The sequence below is a fragment of the Pseudorca crassidens genome, chromosome 1, assembly GCF_039906515.1.
Source record: "Pseudorca crassidens isolate mPseCra1 chromosome 1, mPseCra1.hap1, whole genome shotgun sequence".
Classification (NCBI taxonomy): domain Eukaryota; kingdom Metazoa; phylum Chordata; class Mammalia; order Artiodactyla; family Delphinidae; genus Pseudorca; species Pseudorca crassidens.
Window position 1 is genome coordinate 146,414,480 of NC_090296.1, and position 23,650 is coordinate 146,438,129.

At 40.5% G+C, this 23,650-nt stretch overlaps 1 protein-coding gene across 4 annotated transcripts in view; it reads left to right on the forward strand.

Moving 5' to 3' along the window:
- The window catches only part of PDE8A (phosphodiesterase 8A), a 136,418-nt gene that overhangs the window by 45,612 nt on the left and 67,156 nt on the right, over positions 1-23,650 (forward strand). For 3 of the 4 annotated variants that reach the window (XM_067697842.1, XM_067697847.1, XM_067697838.1), the window contains exon 2: positions 22,225-22,281. In XM_067697842.1, the coding sequence (XP_067553943.1) occupies positions 22,225-22,281 (57 nt within the window). The remainder of the gene's footprint in view (positions 1-22,224; positions 22,282-23,650) is intronic. The other variant, XM_067697857.1, reaches the window with a different exon arrangement.

Sequence of the window (23,650 nt, forward strand, 5' to 3'; positions counted from 1 at the left end):
AGCACATTCACCTCTGGAAGTGGGTTCTGTGAGAAGTTCTTCAGGGATTCCTGATGGGGCCCTGTCCTCAGACCCACCACAGGTCACAAGCCCGCAAGTTCACATGCCCTCTCTGCCATGCAGTACATAAAGCTAATCCAAGTTAAAAGGTCGTAAAAACAAAACCACGTATTCAAACTTTTTGTTCTCTCCTGTTAAAAGTCTTTCTTCAAACCACCTGTGGTATGGTGGGTTAAGCCAGCCCCATGGACCTGTCCCACAGTGTCATTCTCTTGAAAAGTCTTCAGTGTGCTAGGAATCTGTATGTTTCCTCAAGTCCTCAGCTACCTGTTTACTGAAAACTATTTAGGAAAAAGTAACATATAATAGGTGAAACTAGCTACTTACAGCAGTCATCTGCCCTAATTTCATTTCTGAGGATAATTCATGAATATAGCTTCATGTTTTAGATTTATTCCTTATCACTGCCATGTATGTTTGTTACGTTATCTAATACTTTCTCTAATAACTCTTTTAAAAATAATTAATTTTTTTGGCTGCTTTGGGTCTTCGTTGCTGCACGTGGCTTTCCTCTAGTTGCAGTGAGCTGGGGCTACTCTTCCTTGCGGTGCACAGGCTTCTCATTGCGGTGGCCTCTCTTGTTGAAGAGCATAGGCTCTAGGTGTGTGGGCTTCAGTAGTTGTGGCAAGTGGGCTCAGTAGTTGTGGCTCATGGGCTCTAGAACGCAGGTTCAGTAGTTGTGGCGCATGGGCTTAGTTGCTCTGCAGCATGTGGTTTCTTCCTGGACCAGGGCTCGAACCTGTGACTCCTGCATTGGCAGGCAGATTCTTAACCACTGTACCACCAGAGAAGCCCTCTAATAACTCTTTTTACTGGAAAAATTTTAAGTCAGCATGATAAAATTAAAGTTTCATTTAGTTTGATACATAAAGATATTTTGAGTATATATAGATATACATTCAAAATTTATTATTAATCTCCAAAATAGTTTTGCTGTTATTTGTTATTGGTCTTACAAATTTTTCTACAAAATCACGTGGTCACATCCTAACCTTTTTTTTTTTTTTTTTTGGCCGTACGCCGGCCTCTCACTGTTGCGGCATCTCCCATTGCGGAGCACAGGCTCTGGACGCGCAGGCTCAGCGGCCATGGCTTACGGGCCCAGCCGCTCCGCGGCATGTGGGATCCTCCCGGGCCGGGGCACGAACCCGTGTCCCCTGCATCGGCAGGCGGACTCTCAACCACTGCGCCACCAGGGAAGCCCACATCCTAACATTTTTATATGAGAATTGTGCCTTTGAATGAACTAGAGAAGGCTTACTTCCAGTTTTTTGTATATCATGCTTTCTTTTGAGATTCAATTACGTGTGCTCAAAACCAGTGCTGTTTTTCACTTATTATATGTTATAATTTAATGGCAAACAATTTTTCAAAAAGAGGTCAGGCACTTTCTATGATATCTAAACAAAATGTTGACAATAGCAGTTGACCTGGGGAGCCAAAATACCCAGAGTAGCAACAAGATAAGAATCTAATCAAGCAGAACTTCTCTTGAGTATTTGGCTAATTGAGAAGACACTCAACTGTAACAAAATTAAAGATTGGATCATTTCTTTGGAGACCTTTGAGAGAGAGGTAGAATAGCCATTCAGCTGGAAAGATCTCACAGTGAAATTGGAAAGAGAACAGAATGATATAATATAAGCCTATCAGGAAACCTAGTCAATCTTGATTTTACTCTAACAGCTGGGATTTATTCTTTTCTTTTTTTCCTTAGGTATTTCCTTTAGGAACATTTATTATGAAAACATGGGGAAATGTTGGGGATTATAGTTATTTAGTAATTGAATTCAGAATTCAGTAATTCATTCAGCAGTTACTGAGCACTGTACTTTCCTAGGTTCCAGTTTTATGAAAGTGAATAGAACTCAGAAGCCAGTCTGGTAGGTGGGGAGACAAGTGCATATAATCCCACTGTGATGAAGATAAACCCAGGATGCCTTGGAAACACATAGGTGTGGCAGCTCATCCAGATAAGGGTTGGGGCCAGAGGCATAGGTAGGGTTTCCCCATGATTGGGTTTAGAAAGATGAGGAGGAATTAGAGGAGAAGAGGAAGAAAGCAGGAGTGTGCCACACTGAATGAGTGACATGGCCACGGCAAGCGACGTGGGCTTTCAAGGAGTTCTAAGTGGTTGGGGCAGCTGAAGCTTAGGCTTCAAGCACTACAGGAGCCTTGAATGCTATATCAGAGTGTCCAGGCTTTATGTAGGGCAATGTGGAGCCCCTGAAGGATTTTACATGTACTGTATTTATGGGTCATATATTTCCCTCCTTTTGAAACGTAACATTCTGATGTTTTTCTGCTTTGGATTAAATGGATTCCTCACCCCCTCCCAACACCGACAGTATACAGTTTATTTATTAAATTCAGGTAGTGATGACAGAAGGAAGATAGAACTGACTTTTTTGTCTTGCTGTTCACACCGTTAGTACAAGAGACTGTTTAAGTGTAATAGATATGAAATGAGCAGAAAGATATTTTGAAATGTTTTGTGTTAGTTCTTTATGTATTTTTGTACATCCTGTAAAAATGTCATTCCCTATATGTTTTCAGGCACTTGTGAAACTTTAGGGGTATGAATTCCTTTTTAGGACTTGTGTGGATGTATTCTCATTATTAATTATTACTGAAGTGAAGAGGAAATGATATCAGCAGATGTGTGGAGCTTTTATTCGCACTGAATACACTATTCATTTAGACAAAAGGATCATTTCTCAATTCAAATCGGAATATTCTAATTTAAGGCCTAAATCAGTTGTGTCATAATCTCTATGGAAACAAAGCTTTCTACTGTGTAGTAATTGCATAAATAACTCATTTCCCCTGGTAGATACACAAATTGTAGATGCATATGCTTCTTTTTCCATTCTGTCAAGAACTCCCTTAAAACAGAAGAGACTTTAGCCAATGACATTTGTTTATATGTTTTATATATAACTTTAAACTTTATATAAAGTTTAAAATAACTGTTCAGATTTCCTGCTTACATGGATTTTTGTAAAATTGTTAAGACTTAAAAATTGTTGATGAGCTCACTTTCTTTTCCTGGTTGAAATTCTGACGCAGAGGATTGAATTATCCTTCTTAGTTCTTAGCGTATTAACATCATCTGCCTGTGCAAGGCTCTCTCCAGTTGGGTTGTCTAGTTTTGTCTCACTGATCTTCAGGCATTCATTATATATTATGGGTATGAGTCCTTTGTCGGTTATATGTTTTGCAAATACGTTCTCCCATTCTGTGACTTACCTTTTTAGTCCCTGACTGGGGTCTTTTGATGAACAAAATTCTTAATTTAAAAATCTAGTTTATCAATCTTTTCCTTAATGGTTATTGCTTTTTGTGTTTAAAAATCCTTGCCTACTTCCCAAGATTCCTCTCTTTTTTTGTTGTTTGGTTTATTTATATCTGGTTCTCCACTCCCTCCGTGCCCACCATTCTAATGTGTTTAATGTATGTCATTTTGTTTTTATGTGTTCTTATAAAGTATGTACTGTTAATGTGCTTATGTATTTTAATTTATGTAAGTGGTATTGTATTACAGATCCCATTCTGTTTTCTTACTTTTTTCACTTAGCATATGCTTTTAAGATCTACCATATTGGAATTCCCTGGTGGTCCAGTGGTTAGGACTCTGAGCTTCCACTGTAGGGGGCACGGGTTCAATCCCTGGCTGGGGAGTTAAGACCCCGCATGCCACATGGTGTGGCCAAAAAAAAAGAAAAAAGAAAGAAAAGAAAAGATCTACTATATTACTGTCCCCCAGTTAGACATACCCATATTGCTTGCAATTCCTTGCCACCACTACGCATAACCCTGGACAGGCATCTTTGCTCATGTCCCCTTAAAGATCTATGTGAATAGACCCAAAATTCTCACTTCTGGGACATAGGGTATGCATAGGCAGTTTTGGTGTAACCTTAGTGATTGGTTCCTGAACATCACATACTCTAAGTGAAAATTTCAACTAGGAGTCATTTCTTACTGTTTTGAATGGGAAAAATTACAATTCATTATAAGTCAACTCAAAACCCTGAACTTATTTCCTAAAGCATAACTGTAACTTACTAAACCACTGTACATGAATAAGTCTAGCATATTAGAATGTAAAATGCTTAAAATAACACTTTTTAATCACCAATAGTTATTAACAAGTGGTTGCTCTGAATGCGCTAATAAGGTCAATTTGCCTGCCCCCCTTCCCCTCCCCCCCGTAACCTGTCAAAGGAAGCAGAGAGCGGTCTCAGGGAGGATGGTGCTGGGATGCTCTCTGCACCAGTTTCAGAGATGACATTCCCTTTGACACTCCCTGCTTTCCAGCACTCTTATACAGTTATGACTACTATGATCTAACAAGTATATTCGGACTGTAAATTGAGACTTCCTGCACATAATTTTGTTCAAAATGTATTAGACTTCTGGTTTCCAGTTCTGTACATAAGGAGCTTGGAAGTCAACACTCTGTCCTAACAACAATTAAAGCTGAACAGACTGAAAAGTTAACAACTGTTCTTAAATCCATAATAGAGGGGAAGGCACAGGGTAAACTGTTGCCCCCGAGATTGGATAGCTAGGCAAATACAGGGAGTCACTTCTTACCAGAGACGCATGCAGAGAAACCTCCACACCAAACAGTGCCAGGTAGGAAAACCTGAACTGTGACTAGTGAATTGCTGGCAGCTCAGTGCAGGTAACTCAGAGTTAAAATCTCCAGGGGAACCGTGGCATGGCGGCCCCCACGACATTGTGAGATTTATCTGCAGGAGCTTGAGCAGATTCCCACAGTAAATAGCAGAAAAAAATGTTATCTACAAGAAATCCACTTTAAATATAAAAGCGCATATACATTAAAAGTAAAGTGGATAGAGAAAGATGTACCACGCTAACACTAATCAAAAGCAAGCAGACTAGCTACATTAATTTCAGACAGGGCGGACATCAAAGTAAGGAAAGTTATCAGGGATAAAGAAGGGTACTACATATGACAAAGAGGTCAGCTCTCCAAGAAGTCACAACAATTCTTGATGTATATGCACCCAACAACAGAGCATCAAACTGCATCAGGCAAAAACCAATAGAACTGCAAGGAGAGATAGTGGATTCTTCTATCACAGTAGGAAACTTCAGCACCCCATTTCAGAAATGGACAAATCCAGCAGGCAAAACTATGGAACGACATAGTTGAACTCGACAGTACCATCAGTTAACTGGATAAAATTGACATCTATTGACTACTTTATCCAGCAACAGCAGAATGTACATTTTTCTTAAGCTCATATGGAACCCTCACTAAGATAGACCACATTCTGGGCCACAACACCTTAACAAATTTAAAAGAATAGAAGTCATACAATGTCTGTCCTCAGACCACAATGGAATTAAACTAGAAATCAATAACATAAAGGTAACTGGAAAATCCCAAAATATGTGGAGATTAAACAGTACACTTCTAAATAACACATGGGTCAAACAAGAAATCTCAAGAGAAATTTTAAAATATTTTGAACTAAATGAAAATGATACAATTTATCAAGATTTGTGGGATGCAGCAAAAGCAGTGCTTAGAGAAAAATTTGTGGCATTGAATACATATATTGGAAAAGAGGAAAGATCTAAAATCAGTAATCTAAGTTTTCACTTTAGAAAACTTAGGGAAAAGGAAGAGCAAATTAAATCCAAAGTAAGCAGAAGAAAAGAAATAATAAGAATTAGAGCAGAAATCAATGAAATTGAAAACAGGAAATCAGTAGAGAAAATCCTTGAAACCAAAAGCTGGTTCTTTGAAAAGATCAATAAAATCTATAAGCCTCTATAGAAGGCTAACTAAAAAAGAAGACACAAATGATTAATATCAGAAATGAAGGAGTAGACTTCACTGCAGAGCCCACGGAAACTGAAAGGTTAGTAAAAGAATACTGTGAACCAGCTCTGTGCCCACACATTTGATTACATAGATGAAATGGACAAATTCCTTCAAAGACGCTATCTGCCAAAACTCACGTGAGAAGGAATAGATCTGAATAGACCTATATCTATTGAAGAAATTGAGTCAGTAGTTAATAACCTTCCACAGCAGAGAGCACCAGTCCCGTATGGTTTCATTGGTGAATTCTACCAAACATTTTTTTTAATTTGTATTTTCTATTGGAGTATAGTTGATTAACAATGTTGTGTTAGTTTCAGGTATACAGCAAAGTGATTCAGTTATACATATACATGTATCTATTCTTTTTCAGCTTCTTTTCCAATTTAGGTTATTTCAGTATATTGAGCACAGTTCCCTGTGCTATACCATAGGTCCTTGTTCGTTATCTATTTTAAATATAGCAGGGTGTACATGTCAGTCCCAAACTCCCAGTCTATCCCTCCTCTCCACCCTTCCCTCCTGGTAACCATAAGTTTGTTCTCTAAGTCTGTGAGTCTGTCTGTGTTTTGTAAATAAGCTCATTTGTATCGTTTTTTAAATAGATTCTGCACATAAGCAATATCATATGACATTTGTCTTTGTCTGACTTACTTCACTTAGTATGATAATTTCCAGGTCCATCCATGTTGCTGCAAATGGCGTTATTTCATTCTTTTATTTATTTGGCTGCACTGGGTCTTAGTTGCGGCTGCTGGGCTCCTTAGTTGCGGTTCGTGGGCTGTTTAATCGCAGCTCACCAGCTACTTAGTTGCAGCACGTAGGCTCCTCAGTTGTGGCAGGTGGGCTCCTTAGTTGCGGCTCGCCACCTCCTTAGTTGCAGCATGCGGGCTCCTTAGTTGTGACATGCGAACTCTTAGATGTGTCATGCACATGGGATCTAGTTCCCTCACCAGGGAGGATCGAACCTGGGCCCCCTGCATTGGGAGCATGGAGTCTTATACACTGCACCACCAGGGGAGTCCCATTATTTCATTCTTTACAATGGCCGAGTAATATTCCATTGTATATACGTACCACATCTTTTTTTTTAAAATTAATTTATTTTTGGCTGCATTGGGTCTTTTTTTTTTTTAAACATTCAATTTTTATTTTTATTTATTTTTTTGTGGTATGCGGGCCTCTCACTGTTGTGGCCTCTCCCGTTGCGGAGCACAGGCTCCGGACATGCAGGCTCAGCGGCCATGGCTTACGGGCCCAGCCGCTCCACGGCATGTGGGATCTTCCGGGACCGGGGCACAAACCCGTGTCTCCTGCATCGGCAGGTGGACTCTCAATCACCGTGCCACCAGGGAAGCCCTGCATTGGGTCTTTGTTGCTGCGTGTGGGCTTACTCTAGTTGCAGCAAGAGGGGGCTACTCTTCGTTGTGGTGCGCAGGCTTCTCATTGCAGTGGCTTCTCTTGTTTTGGAGCACGGGCTCTAGGCGCTTGGGCTTCAGTAGTTGTGGCACACGGGCTCAGTAGTTGTGGCTTACGGGCTCTAGAGCGCAGGCTCCGTAGTTGTGGCGCACGGGCTTAGTTGCTCCACGGCATGTGGGATCTTCCTGGACCAGTGCTCAAACCTGTGTCCACTGCATTGGCAGGTGGATTCTTAACCACTGCGCCACCAGGGAAGTCCATGTACCACATCTTCTTATCCATTCATCTGTCAATGGACATTTAGGTTGCTTCCATGTCTTGGCTATTGTAGACAGTGCTGCAGTGAACATTGGGGTGCATGTATCCTTTCAAACCGTGGTTTCCTCCGCATATATGCCTAGGAGTGGGATTGTGGGATCATATGGTAGCTCTATTTTTAGCTTTTTAAGGTACCTCGATAACTGTTCTCCATAGTGGGTATACCAGTTTACATTCCCACCAACAGTGTAGGAGAGTTCCCTTTTCTCCACACCCTCGCCAGCATTTATTGTTTGTAGATTTTTTTTTTCTTTTGTGGTACGCGGACCTCTCAACTGTTGTGGCCTCTCCTGTTGTGGAGCACAGGCTCCGGACACGCAGGCTCAGCGGCCGTGGCTCACGGGCCTAGCCGCTCCACGGCATGTGGGATCTTCCCAGACCGGGGCACGAACCCGTGTCCCCTACATCGGCAGGCGAACTCTCAACCACTGCGTCACCAGGGAAGCCCTGTTTGTAGATTTTTTGATGATGGCCATTCTGACTGGTGTGAGGTGCTCTCCCATTGTAGTTTTGATTTGCATTTCTCTAATAATTAGCGATGTTGAGCATCTTTTCTTGTGCCTCTTGGCCATCTGTATGTGTCCTTTAGAGAAATGTCTATTCAGGTCTTCTGCCCATTTTTTGATTGGGTTGTTTGTTTTTTTGATATTAAATGGCATGAGCTGTTTGTAAATTTTGGAGACTAATCCCTTCTAGGTTACATTGTTTGCAAATATTTTCTCCCATTCTGTGGATTGTCTTTTCATTTTGTTTATGGTTTCCTTAGCTGTGCAAAAACCTTTGAGTTTAATTAGGTTCCATTTGTTTATTTTGTTTTTATTTCCATTACTCTAGGAGACGGATTGAAAAAGATATTGCTGCGATTTTTGTCAAAGAGTGTTCTGCCTATGTTTTCCTCTAAGAGTTTTATAGTATCCGGTCTTAAATTTAGGTCTTTAATCCATTTTGAGTTTACTTTTGTGTATGGTGTTAAAGAATGTTCTAATTTCATTTATTTTTAAGTGTAGCTGTCCAGTGTTCCCAGCACCATTTATTGAAGAGACTGTCTTTTCTTCATTGTATAGTCTTGCCTCCTTTGTTGTAGATTAATTGACCGTAGGTGTGTGTGGGTTTATTTCTGGGCTTTCTATCCTGTTCCACTGATCTGTATTTCTGTTTTTGTGCCAGTACCATACTATTTTGATGACTGTAGCTTTGTAGTGTAGTCTGAAGTCCGGGTGCCTGATTCCTCCAACTCTGTTTTTCTTTCTGAAGATTGCTTTGGCTATTCAGGATCGTTTGTGTCTCCATACAGATTTTAAGATTTTTTTTGTTCTAGTCCTGTGAAAAATGCCATTGGTAATTTGATAGGGATTGCATTGAATCTGTAGATTGCCTTGGGTGGTATAGTCATTTTGACAATATTGATTCTTCCAAAGAAGGACACTACATAATGATCAAGGAATCAATTCAAGAAGAAGATACAACAATTATAAATATATATGCACCCAACATAGGAGGATCTCACTATATAAGGCAAATATTAACAGTCATAAAAGGAGAAATCAACAGTAACACAATAATAGTGGGGTACTTTAACACCCTACTTTCATCAATGGACAGATCATCCAGACAGAAAATAAATAAGTAAACACAGACCTTAAATTACACATTAGACCAGATGGACTTAATTGAGATTTATAGAGCATTGCATCCAAAAGCAGCAGAACGCACATTTTTCTCCAGTGCACATGGAACATTCTCCAGGATTGATTGCATGTTGGGCCACAAAGCGAGCCTCAGGAAACTTAAGAAAATTGAAATCATATCAACCATCTTTTCTGACCACAGCACTTTGAGATTAGAAATCAACTACAAGAAAAAAGCTGTAAAACCCACAAACACATGGAGGCTAAACCGTATGCTAGTAAACAACCAATGGATCACTGAAGAAATCAAAGAGGAAATCAAAAAATACCTAGAGACAAATGAAAACATAAGCACGATGATCCAAAACCCGATGGGTTGCAGCAAAAGCAGTACTAACAGGGAAGTTTATAGCAATACTGTACAATCTTATCTCAGGAAACAAGAAAAATCACACATAAACAAACTAACCTTACACCTAAAGCAACTAGAGAGAGAAGAAGAAACAAAACCCAAAGCTAGTAGAAGGAAAGATATCATAAAGATCAGAGCAGAAATAAATGAAACAGAAACGAAGAAAACAATAGAAAAGATTAATGAACTAAAAGCTGGTTCTTTGAAAAGATAAACAAAATGGATAAACCTTTAGCCAGACTCATCAAGAAAAAAAGGGAGAGGGCTCAAAGCAATAAGATAAGAAATGAAAAAGGAGAAGTTACAATGGACACCACAGAAATACAAAGGATCGTTAGAGACTACTACAAGCAACTATATGCCAATAAAATGGACAACCTGGAAGAAATGGACAAATTCTTAGAAAGGTACAACCTTCCAAGACTGAACCAGGAAGAAATAGAAAATATGAACTGACCAATCACAAGTACTGACATTGAAACTGTGATTAAAATACTCCCAACAAGGGAATTCCCTGGTGGTCCAATGGTTAAGACTGCGGTTTCAGTGCCGAGGGCCCGGATTCAGTCCCTGGTCGGGGAACTAAGATCCCGCAAGCTGTGTAGCAGCACAGCCAAAGAAAAACAAAAGCCAAAACCTCTCAACAAACAAAAGTCCAGGACCAAATGGCTTCACAGGCGAATTTTATCAACATTTAGAGAAGAGTTAACACCTCTCCTTCTGAAACTATTGCAAGAAATTGCAGAGGAAGGAATACTCCCAAACTCATCTGTGAGGCCACCATCACCCTGATACCAAAAACAAAGATACCACAAAAAAGAAAATTATAGGCCAATATCACTGATGAACATAGATGCAGAAATCCTCAACAAAATACTAGCAGTGTGAATCCAACAATACTTTAAAAGGAGCATACACCATGATCAAGTGGGATTTATCCCAGGGATGCAAAGTTTCTTCAGTATTCGCAAATCAATCAGTGTTACACCACATCAACAAACTGAGGAATAAAAACCATATGATCATTTCTACCAAACATTTAAGGAAGAAATTATACCAGTTCTCTCCAATCTCTTTCAGAAGATAGAAGAAGAGGGAGTACTTTCTAACTCATTCTATGAAGCCAGCATTTCCCTCATGCCAAAACCAGACAAAGACGTTACAAGAAAAGAAAACTGTAGACCAACATCTCTCCTGAACATAGATGCAAAATTTTTCAACAAAGTATTAGCAAATCAAATAAAAAAGATATAAACAGACCCAGGTAAACAAGACTGCTCCTACATCAGAAAATTAATCCACAACATCAACTGACTAAAAAAGAAAAATCACATGATCATATCAGTAGATAGAGAAAACATTTGACAGAATCCAAAACCCATTCATGATAAAAGTTGCTCAGCGAACTAGGATTAGAGGGGAACTCCCTCAACCTGGTAAAGAATATCTGCAAAAAACCTACAGCTCATATCATACTTAAATGGCGAGAAACTTGAAGCTTTCCTGTTAAAATCAGGTACAGGGTAGTGATGTCCCCTCTCACCACTTCTTTTTAACATCATACTGAAAGTCCTTGCTAATGCAAAAAGTCAAGAAAAGGATATAAAAGGTATACAGCTTGGGAAGGAAGACATAAAACTGTCATTGTTCACAGATGACATGATTGTCTGTATAGAAAATCCAAAACAACAGACAGAAGAACTCCGGAAACTAGTAAGTGATTGTAGCAAGGTTGCAGGATACACTACTAATATACAGAAGTCAATTGCTTTCCTATATACTAACAATGAGCGAGCACAATTTGAAAATAAAAACACAATACCATTTACATTAGCACCCAAAAAACAACAAAAAAAACTTAGGTATAAATCTAACAAAATATGTGCAAGATCTATATGAGGAAAACTAAAAAATTCTGAAGAAAATCAAAGATGAACCAAGTAAATGGAGAGATATTCCATGTTTGTGGGTAGGGAGGCTCAATACTGTCAAGATGTCAGTTCTTCCCAACTTGATCTATAGATTCAATGCAATCCCAGTCAAAATCTCAGCAAGTTACTTTATGGATATTAACAAACTGATTAAAGCATTTACATGGAGAGGCGAAAGACCCGGAATAGCTATACAATATTAAAGAACAAAGTTGGAAGCCCAGAAATAGACACACATAAATATAGCCAACTGATCTTTGACAAAGGAGCAAAGGCAATACAATGGAACAAAGATTGTCACTTCAACAAATGGTGCTGGAACAACTGGACAGCCATATCCCAAATAATGGATTTAGATGCAGTTGTCACACCCTTCACAAAAATTAACTCAGGGTGGATCATAGGCCTGAAAGTAAAATGTAAAACTATAAAACTCCTAGAAGATAACATAGAAGAAGACCTAGATGACCTTGGTTATAGTGATGCTTTTTTAGATACAACACCAAAGATGTAATCCATGAAAGAAATAATTGATACACTGGACTTCATTAAAATTAAAAACTTCTGCTCTGTGAAAGACAATATCAAAAGAATTAGAAGACAAGCCACAGACTGGGAAAAATATATGCAAAAGATGTGTCTGATAAGAGACTGGTGTCCAAAATATATAAAGAACTCTTAAAAACGCAACAGTTAGAAAATGAACAATCTGATTAAAAAATGGGCCAAAGACCTTAACAGCCACCTCCGAAGAAGGTATACAGATGGCAAATAAGCACATGAAAAGATGCCCAACATCATGTGTCGTCAGGGAAATGCAGATTAAAACAACAGTAAGATACTACTCTACACCTATTTAAATGGCCAAAATCTGGAACACTGACAACACCAAATACTGACAAGGATGTGGAGCAATGGGGTTGGAGGGTGCAAACAGTGCTAGGGGGAATGCAAAATGGCATAGCCACTTTGGAAGACAGATTGGCAGTTTCTTACAATACTAAACATACTCTTATCATACGATCTAGCAATTGCTCTCCTTGGTATTTACCCAAAGGAGTTGAAAACATATCTATACAAACACCGGCGTAAGCATGTTTATAGCAGCTTTATTCATAAGTGTCAAAACTTAGAAGCAACCAAGATGTCCTCCAGTAGGTGAATGGATAAATTTGGTACATCCAGACAGTGGAATATTATTCAGTACTAAAAAGAAATGAGCTATCAAGCCACAAAAAAGACATGGAGGAACCTTAAATCCGTATTACTAAGTGAAAGAAGCCAATATGAAAAGGCTACATACTTGTATGATTCCAACTATATGGTAGTCTAGAAAAGGCAAAAAACTATGGAGACAATAAGAAGATAAATGGTTGCCAGTGGTAGGGGGTGGGGAGGGATGAACAGGTAGAGTACAGAGGATTTTTAGGGCAGTGAAAATACTCTATAGGATATTATAATGGATACACATCACTGTATATTTGTCCAAACCCATAGAATGTACAACACCAAGAGTGAACCCTAAGGTAGAGTATGGATTTGGGGTGATTATGATGTGTCAGTGTAGGTTCATCCTTGGGTAAAAAATGTATTGTTCTGGTGAGTGATGTTAATGATGGCAGAGGCTGTGCCTGTGTGGGGGCGGGGGTATAATGGAAATTTTTGTACCTCCCTCTTAATTTTGTTGTAAACCTAAAAGTACTCTGAAAAAAGTTTTAAAAATATATTTAGTTTGGTGGATGTAGATATACATTTTAGAAACATAAATACCAGACAACTTCTGGTCAAGATTTTACCTTAGGACTTCCCTGGTGGCACAGTGGTTAAGAATCCGCTTGCCAATGCAGGGGACACGGGTTCGAGCCCTGGTCCGGGAAGATCCCACATGCCGCGGAGCAACTAAGCCCGTGCGCCACAGCTACTGAGCCTGCACCCTAGAGCCTGCGAGCTACAACTGCTGAACCCACGCACTGCAACTACTGAAGTCTGCGCACTCTAGGGCCTGCGTGCCACAACTGAGTTTGGAAACCCACTTTCTGTCAAAACCTACGTTTTTAGCTTCCATACCTAGTAAGGATTTCTTCATTGCTCTAGAACCAAACCAGGGGCATCGTGAATGCTCATGCATCCCCTTTCACTAGTGATAATGGCTGCTCGCTATGGAGCACTTAACTGTATGCCAGGCACCATGCAGAGAGCTGCATATCTGTTACTCATTTCATCTTCACAGTCACTAATTTCCAGGTGAGATTTAGCAAAGTGAAGAAACTTGCCTAAAGTTACAGTTTTTCAGGGGAGAGGAGTCAGAGTTCAAACCCATATGTGTCCCACCTCAGGAGTACTGGTGAAGGGAAGTTTGGATGATTCTGGATAATTCACTGTGTTGCGTGGGTTGTCATTCTCAGTGTAATCCCCTTCAGACAGCACTGAGGTCCATTAAGCAAACCCAGTAAAATCTAGGCTGGGGCTTGCAGTCGGGTTTGTGGGAGTGGTCATGTGGGCGGGCAAGCAGCTGTGGAGCCTTCTGAATAAGGCTCACTGCTGTCTGAGTGTGCAGGGTGTGAGATAAACACGACTGATAAATGTAAATACGCCTGAAATAGACTTGTCCCAGAGAAAGGCAGGATGCTAATTTATTAATTTATAAGCTAGGAATATTCCTTTTGATATCTAGATCATCCATGCCTGCTGGATTCAGTTTTTCTCTGGGAGGGAGCTGAATCAATAGCACTGAGTTCTCAACCTCTGGCTTCCCTCTGCTGGGCTGCCTGTACACCCTCCTCATTCTGACGGGAAGATCCAAGTGGTCAGTCTTCTCTTTTTGGAGGGGGTGGGGAAGAAGTAGATTCTGGTCTTGCCTCCATGATGTTATAGCTAGATTTCTGCAGTTGGATTTGAGGATTCTTAAATTTCACTGACACAGTGAAAGAGAGGCTCATGGGTTGGGTTAATCCTTCAGTTGGCTATCCTCAATTTTTCTGGGTTGATTCTGTTTCCACCTTCCGAGGCAGTCTCCTTGCAGGGTTTCTAGAAAACCTTTATTTGTCCCCTGTATCAACTACATTAACATAATATTTAAGAAGTGGGTCCTATTTTGTACAGTATTTCAAGGTACTGTGATGTTAATGGTTCTTATTAGAGATTACCTAAGTGCTCTGAAAGAAATAGCTCTGTGTGTGTAAAATTATAGTTTCATAGCAAAAACTTCTTGGAAAACCTTTTCTGTAGATATTTAGAATTTATTGGGCATTTGCTTACTGTCAGGAATTGTGATAAGCTCTTTATTTTATTTATTTATTTATTTATTTATTTGCGTTACGCGGGCCTCTCACTGCTGTGGCCTCTCCGTTGCGGAGCACAGGCTCCGGACATGCAGGCTCAGCGGCCATGGCTCACGGGCCCATGCGCTCTGCGGCATGTGGGATTTTCCCAGACCGGGGCACGAACCCGTGTCCCCTGCATTGGCAGGAGGACTCTCAACCACTGCACCACCAGGGAAGCCCTGTGATAAGCTCTTTAAATAGTTCATTTAATCCAGACACCATTTTTTGCCCAGCACTATGGGTTTGGGAAAAAAGGACCTGAACTGTTTCACCCTAGCATGTGACTTGATTTTGGCATCCAAGGTAACATAAAAGCCTTCTTGTAAATATGTGCTGTTTAAATTGACTGAAGGGCATATTAAGACCAGGTAAGGGGAGAAAAAAGAGACTGGGACATTGAGGATGGATAATGGAGTATTTTGCTTGCTCTGGGAGAAGGACCAGGGGAAGCGGCTAGGAAGGAGCTTTGCCTCAGGGTAGATCTTGGTGCCATCTTGTGGGTGGATCTGGAAAGGACCAAGCAGATCCACACCAGCTTCTACTAGGATGCCCTGCAGAACCCCAAATTTCCACACAGCACTGACGTAAAACTTCAAGTCAGATATCAGAATTCTGGTCTTGGAATCGGTGGATTTGGTTGTGTTCTGTCCATTAGCAAGTCCTGATCACTCCACCTGCAAAACACACCCCAGATTCATCTACTCATCTCCGTGGCAACTGCTAGGCCAGGCTACCATCGTCTCTCACTTGGACTACTACAGAAGCTTCCTTACTGTCTCTTTGCCTCTACTCTCACTCTCTCACTGACTGTTTTCCACAGGTAGCCAAAGGGATCATTCATTCATTTATTTTATTATTATTATTATTATTATTATTGGCTGCACTGCACAGTATGCAGGATTTTAGTTCCCCGACCAGGGGTCAAACCCGGGCCCCCTGCATTGGGAGCGTGGAGTCTTAACCACTGCACTGCCAGGGAAGTCCCCAAAGGGATCTTAAAAGAATAAAAATCAGATCATATCATTTCCTTGTATAAAACTTTCTAGTGGCTCTTCATGAAATTTAGAATAAAACCCAGTTTTCTTGTTCTGGCTTAGAAAGCTCCGCATCTTACAGCTCCTGCCTAGCCGTGAGCTCATCTCGGCACTCTTCCCTCTCCTTTCCTCAAATGTCCACCCTGTTCCCACCTTCAGTCCTGTGCTCTGCCTGGTGCTCCCTCCTCCACTCCTGGCGTGGCTGACTCCTCGTCATTCAGCTCTCGCCTTCCACAGTTCCCCCTCAGAGAGGCCTTCCTTGACTCTGATTCAAAACAGTAACCCAGTTACTCTCCATCAAACCCCTCCCTGCTGTGTAGCAATATTATCTGTCTTGTTCTCTGTTGAATGCCCAGTGCCTAGGAAACCATCTGATACATAGTGAGTGTTCAACAGAGATTTGTCAAATGGATGGATGCTGCTTTCCAGGTTCTTGGTCTTATTTCAGCTAGATACAGGTTAGGGTCAGGTAACTTTAGGCCTTTCCCAGTGAAGCATGAAAAGACCACAGGGGGCCTCCCTCGTGGTGCAGTGGTTGAGAGTCCGCCTGCCGATGCAGGGGACAGGGGTTCGTGCCCCGGTCCGGCAAGATCCCACATGCCGCGGAGCGGCTGGGCCTGTGAGCCATGGCCGCTGAGCCTGCGCGTCCGGAGCCTGTGCTCCGCAACGGGAGAGGCCACAACAGTGAGAGGCCCGCGTACCGCAGAAAAAAAAAAGAATCCACCTGCCAGTGCAGGGGACACAGGTTCACACCCTGGTTCGGGAAGATCCCACATGCCACGGAGCATCTAAGTCCGTGTCCCACAACTACTGAGCCTACACTCTGGAGCCCGCGAGCCACAACTACTGAAGCGCACGCGCCTAGAGCCCGTGCTCCGCAACAAGAGAAGCCACCACAATAAGAAGCCCACGCACCGCAAGGAAGAGTAGCCCCCGCTCGCTGCAACTAGAGAAAGCCTGCGCGCAGCAACGAAGACCCAACGCAGCCAAAAATAAATAAATAAATTTATTATTTTAAAAAAAAAGACGACAGGAATTAAGTTCCTGTGAATTGGGCCCAGTTCCCACCATTGCCACTTACCAGCGCTTTAATAATACGGCTCTGAGCTTCAGTTTGGTCATCAATAAAATGGAGTTAATGAGCTTCCCTTACTCATAGGGTAAGGACTAAATTGGATTTAAATATGTTTGGAAGCAAAGTCTTTAGCACATACTAGACACCTTCTTTCTATATTAAATCTGCACCATGTTGTCATAATTTACGTTTTCCCCTTCTCCTACTCAGGACAGGGTAGGCATTTGGTCTTTGCACTCTCAGTACCTACCTCTGTGCTTGGCTTATAACATAGTAAGTAGGTGGTCCCCAAATGTCTGGGTTAATTTTGACTCTCCCCACCTAAGAACTGGTGTCTCCTGACTCTTGTCCAGGCTGTGCCCCTTTGATCAATTTACCACTCTTTGCCCAGAGAGAGACAAGATGGCCACTGGCTGTACAGGGAAAGCCTGGAGGGACAGTATGGCTCAAGACAAAATCTGATTTATGTCTTTGCTATAGTTCCTAGGTTTGTAAACAATTAATATAAATTGATCCCAGCATAACTTTCTGTTTCTAATAAAAGGATGTAGGAAAAAGATCACATGATTCATTTGTGGTTCCTAGTGCTTAGGCTTTTCCTAAGATTGCTTCCTTCCTTTCTGTTCCTTTACAATATAAAATATATATGAAAATACTCTGAAAACTGGAAGTGCTGTATTATATACATGTGTATATGTATAAGCTGGTATGAGTATGATTTTTAGATAAATGATTGGTTCAAAAAGATTAGCTCATTGTAAAGCAATTATACTCCAATAAAGATGTTAAAAAATAAATATATTACATTTTCAAAAGACTTAATAAAATAAAAATTTAAATACAGAGATAAAAAAAGATTAGCTGTTGGGCAAACATTCATTCAGAAATATTTTTTGAATGTCTGCCATGTGCTAGGCACTGTTTTGGGTACTGGAAATATAGCAATAAATAAAGCAGATAATCCCTGTCTTTGTAGAACTTGCATTCTCATGGGAGAGACACTCCTTTAATAAGAAGAGAATAAAATATGTAGTGGGGCAAATGGTAACTAAAGCTGCAGAAATAAAAAAGCAGGCAAGGGATAAGGGAGGGTCAGAGGAGTAGAATATTTAGACAGGTTGGAATTATATATCTCTTTCCTCTCCTACCCCCACTGGTGATCAAGATTGGTAACATAGTAACTTTGCCCCGCAGTTAGGTCAGTTAGGCAAACAAAAGAAAACTGATAGGTGGTTCATCAAGGTGTCTAATAATAATGTATTTCAGATTTCCATCAGCCATTAACAAAAAATTACTTTAAAATAATAAAATACAAACAGACATCATTCTTATCTGATATCCCAGTTTAACAGTCTTTTTTTAACAATAAATCTTAATAAATATATAAATATTTAAAAACCCAAAAGACTAAATTCAACAACTTGTATAATTACTGATATCAGTTCATGAATATATTATTGCTCCTGTGTTACCTAAAAATATCAGTTGCTTTTGAAGCTGAAAGCTGTTATTAAAACTGATTTGAAAATGACTATTCCCTTCTAAATATTAATGTGAAAAATAAATAATTATTAAGAGGGCTATGGCCTGAAGCATTAGGTCAGTTTGATTCTGATTTTCATACACAAAGAAAGGATGAATGCACGAATTCTAGTAGTTCCGATCCCCTTATCCAGAGCAGTTGGGAAGTTGTTTACTCTTTGAGGGCCCACTGCTGACGTCTGCTCACTGAGTAATGTCATCAGATTTCCTGGTGGTGGTTATTTTGGGGGGGGCAGTGGTGTAAGTAATTGTCCGGCTCTGCTGGGACACCGCTTGACAGAGGTCCTGAGAGCCGGATATACCCCGCAGACAGGATGTAAGGTTAAAATGCAATCTAGTTAAGTAAATAAAGAAAGTATTCAATGGTAAAATAGAGTTGCTGAAACATTAATGTTTTAAAATGATACTGCTAAAATTATACTGAAGTAGAATCCATGCTCTTTAAAAAAATTAATCTATATCTTCTTTTATTTCTTAGAATTAATGCGGCGGTGAGTTATTTTTACAAGTTGAGATCATAAAGTTACTCTGTCCTTTGTTTGTAAAAGTTATTTCACCCACTTTGGGTGTAGACCATGTACTCAGAATTGTTTTCCCAGGAAGAATGAGACTTTTGCCCTTAGCTGTCCATTCTTTTTATTTATTTATTATTTATTAATTTATTTAACATCTTCATCGGAGTATAATTGCTTTATGTTGTTGTGTTAGTTGCTGCTGTATAACAAGGTGAATCAGCTATACGTATACATATATCCCTATATTCCCTACCTCTTGCGTCTCCCTCCCACTCTCCCTATCCCACCCCTCTAGGTGGTCACAAAGCATGAGCTGATCTCCCTGTGCTATGCAGCTGCTTCCCACTAGCTATCTGTTTTACATTTGGTAGGGTATATATGTCAGTGCCACTCTCTCACTTCGTCCCAGCTTACCCTTCCCCCTCTGTTTCCTCAAGTCCATTTTCTACATCTATGACTTTATTCCTGTCCTGCCCCTAGGTTCTTCAGAACCACTTTTTTTTTTTTAGATTGCATATATATGTGTTAGCATATAGCTGTCCATTCTTTTATCTCATCCCTCAGCTTGTGACCGACACTATATAGTATGTGTTTTTTAAAATCAAGCTAGTCGTTAACATTTTAAAGTTTTATTAATTATTATAGCCTTTAGCTTATTTTTCTCCTCCTGGTTTCCTTAAGTTTGTACTGTTGACTTTCTCAAATTTAGTAATTTGAAAGCTTAGTATATTAATTCTTGTTTCATGACAGAAAGATCTAAGACTGTGAATTTTGCCTCTGAGTAAAATTTACTAGTATCCTGTAGGTTTTATTACATGACATTCTCATTTTTATTATTTTCCAAGCAATCTGTAGGCATAGTTTGCATTTCCCTCTCTGATCCGGCAGTTACATGAGTTTAAAAATTTCCAAGGAGGGGGTATTTCTTCTGTTTTTAATTTTGGTTTGATTGCCTTATGGTTGGAAATAAAGGCTGTACAAGGAATATGTTTTAAAGTTTTCTTTGTGACCTAGTATATGTTTTTACGATATTTATAAATATTTTCTTTCTGTCCATTCAGACTTTATCTTTTGTCTCCTTGATCCTTCATAGCAAATTTCATGAGTATCCTCTGTGAGAGGCTGCAGCCGCCGTTTCACACAGAGGACCCAAGTGCTGTCCAGCAACCGCTTCATCCTAGGCAGTGGCACAGCGCTCCTGTTGATGGGTTTTCTGGTTTCTTTTGTGCAACTCCACCCTGCCCCAACACTGTAGAAAATCAGCAAAATGATTTCCCTTCTTTTTCCTGTCATTTTCTTCCTTCTCTTTCTTTTTCCTGAGTAGTTTCACTGTCTTCTCCAAGCAGTAGGCCTGTATCATTTCTTGTTCTTTCATTCATTCATTTCTTTAAACTTTGTTCATAAAAACCAACAAAATAGTCATTGTTCAGATTGGTCTCTCTCGGTGCCTCTTGCCTTCCTTCTCACTGCACTGTGGGAGTATGATTACGTAGAGCACATCTCTCTCTTTTAAGACTCTCTTGGACCTCCTGGATCATATTCCGTCAGAAATTCTGGCTTTGGCATCCAGCTGTGCCTCTTGATGAGGCCGGTGACTGCCCAGCTCTGGAGGATAGACGGTGCTGTGGGATGTCTGTGCTCACCCTTCCACCCTACTGCAAAGCCCTCCTCCTCAGTCTCAGGTCTAGAGTAGTAGCGACCCTCATTCTACACCTTCTGAGAGATGAAGTTACTACAAAGCAAATCAGAAACTGAGCCAGTGTCCCATAATTAGTAGACATCAGCTTCTAGCAGTTAAAAATATACATGGACTTCCTCCATCACTAAGCAGGTTTTGTTGCATGTGTTTACTGTAGGAGAGATCACTGCTTGAGGGGAGAGACGGGAGGTGGCAGGCAGTTAGGAAGTATCTTGTGGGAAGGTTTATAGATCTAGTTCTGCTGCTGCTGTGTTTTAGGTATGAAATCACACCCGTCACCCAGCGGCCTGGAGTAGGGTAGGGATCCCCTCAACACATATATACAGTGTTTCTGGAAAAATTGCAAAATGTGTCTCTTCCTCCAGGTAGCAACCCAAGGCCAGGGTTCATGGCTTGGGGCTGGATTTTAGCTCTCCATTCTCCCTCCCTTGTGCTCCTTTGTGCAGTGCACAGACTTCCCAAACCTTCCAGTGGCCCTGGGTTTGCAGCACGGTTTATAAAACTAAACAGACTGGTCAGTGGAATCCCAGATGCCACTTGCTGCTGTGTGGCCTTAAACAAAGTACTTGGAACCTCAGCTTTCCAAAGTAAACTCTCAACATGTTGCAAAGGTTCAGCGAGATAACGTATGTTCAGCCCTTAGCACAGTGCCCAGTATATGCTGAGCCCTCCATTGGCGCTATGATTCTATTACTTGTTGGGGTTTGGTTATGACACTGTATTTATCTTTGTGTGTTGGTGTTAAGTTCTCAAATAGATAAGCTTTTTTTTTTTTTTGGCCGCACCACGAGGCTTGTGGGATCTTAGTTCCCTGAACAGGGATCAAACCCGGGCCCCCCAGCAGTGAGAGTACAGAGTCCTAACCGCTGGACCACCAGGGAAATTCCCAATAAGCATTTATTGATAAGCACCGTGCTTGTCTGTAAAATGAAAGTGTTAACCGTTTCTCAACAAGGAGTCTTTGAGGTCCCATGGTTCTGATAGCTGGATTTCTTTTTTGTGTGTGTGCCATTTTAGATGTAAGATTTCTTTGTCCATCAGGGGAAAGATGGAAGAAACCAATGTTCGTTCAGTGTCTAATCTTTGGGGGCTCTTTATATTGTAATCTCACGTGATCTCTTTAACACATGAGGAACTGAGGCTGAAGGTTGGGTAAATTACTTACACACAGCTAGGAAAAGAAAAGCCGGGATCAGACTCATTTTATGTGTCCTCCTCTGCTCTCCACCTTTCCTGGGGTTTATAAGGAGATAACTGAGATCCCTGTGTCTAATAAGTATTTACATAATTTTTCTCTAGAGTAGAAATTTCATTTTCATCTGTGGCACTGATGAGAGAAAAATTTAAGCAAGCTTGTCTTTTTTTTTTTTCTCTTTTCATTTTTAAGCAGATCTTTTTCTTGCAGGTAGCAGTAGCTGATATACAGTTTGGCCCCATGAGATTTCATCCAGATCAGCTCCAGGTAATAATATACCATGCTGTAATTTTCACCTTGATTTTCTTTAAAGACGGGGAGGGAGAGGATCTAAAGTTATACATTGAAAATAATCTTCTGTTTTAGATAAAATATTGGATCAATATTGAATTCCCTGAACTTGATAGCAGTACTACAGTTATATCAGGGAATGTACTCTTCTTAGAAATACACATTGAGGTATTTAGAGGTGAAATGTCTGCAACCTACTTTAAAAGGTTCAGCAATAAAATAATATGTATAATTGTGTGTGTGCGTACGTGTGTAGTATGTATGTGGAGAGAGAGAGAAAGCAAAGGTGGCAAAATGTTAACAATTGATGAAACTAGAAGAAGGGTGTTCTAGCATTTATTGTCATTCATGACTTTTTGTAGGTTTGAAATTTTCCAATACAGAGAGTAAAAGCATGGTCTCCTGTTACTGAATCAGCTTTAGCAGAGAGAAAATATCTATAAATTTTCTAATCCAAAATATTAAAATAACCAATTGAAATTTAGCTCCAGCGTTACTTGATGCTTCCTGTACACAAACGCATGCTCACTGTTACATTTTTTAAAATGTGAAAAGGACTGGCAGAAATGTGCTCTTGGGACTTGCCTAGTGGTCCAGTGGTTAAGACTCCACGGTCCCAATGCAGGGGGCCTGGGTTTGATCCCTGGTCAGGGAACTAAGATCCCACATGCTGTGCAGCACAGAAGAAATGTGCTCTCTTAACTCCTTGCACTTGTGGTATTTATGCACCTGGGTAAGCTTAGAGGGACTGAGTCTTGGGGAATGGGGTTTCTGTCAGCTTTGCAGTCTCTTTCCCTTAGGCTGTCCCACCTTGACTGTACAACGTACCACAGTTTCCCCGTTAGTCAGTCTGAGTGTGAAGGGATGGAGCAGTGCGCTCCTGCCCCAGGTTTGGCGTGGTGGCTTGGCTGCGCAGGGGAAAGGGCAGCAGACGCAGGCCTCGCCCATCCAGGCCAGGCGCGAGGACAGCCAGCTGTCTCTTGCACCTGGTTCTATTTTTGTGTCACTAAACGGGCAGTTTTTGAGTTGTAACGTTTTGGTCTACTTTAAGTTTCCTCTCTTATAATCAAAGGAATTTTTTTTTTTTAACTTGGAGGAATTACGTAAAGTCTTGAGTCAGAATACTTAAATGTATTATTTAAAGTATTAAGTATTCTGGGAGTTTGACTGAAATATTAGTGTTTGCTATCTAAGGACTTACCTAGTTAACTTACTGTTAACTAAAATAAATATTTGTGTTTTTTAATTGATTCAGTTTTAAGATAAAGTACTTAATCAAGTCTTTGTTGAGTTCTTCCAGTGGGCTTATTAGCAAAAGAAATAAGCCTATGATCCATGCACTGAC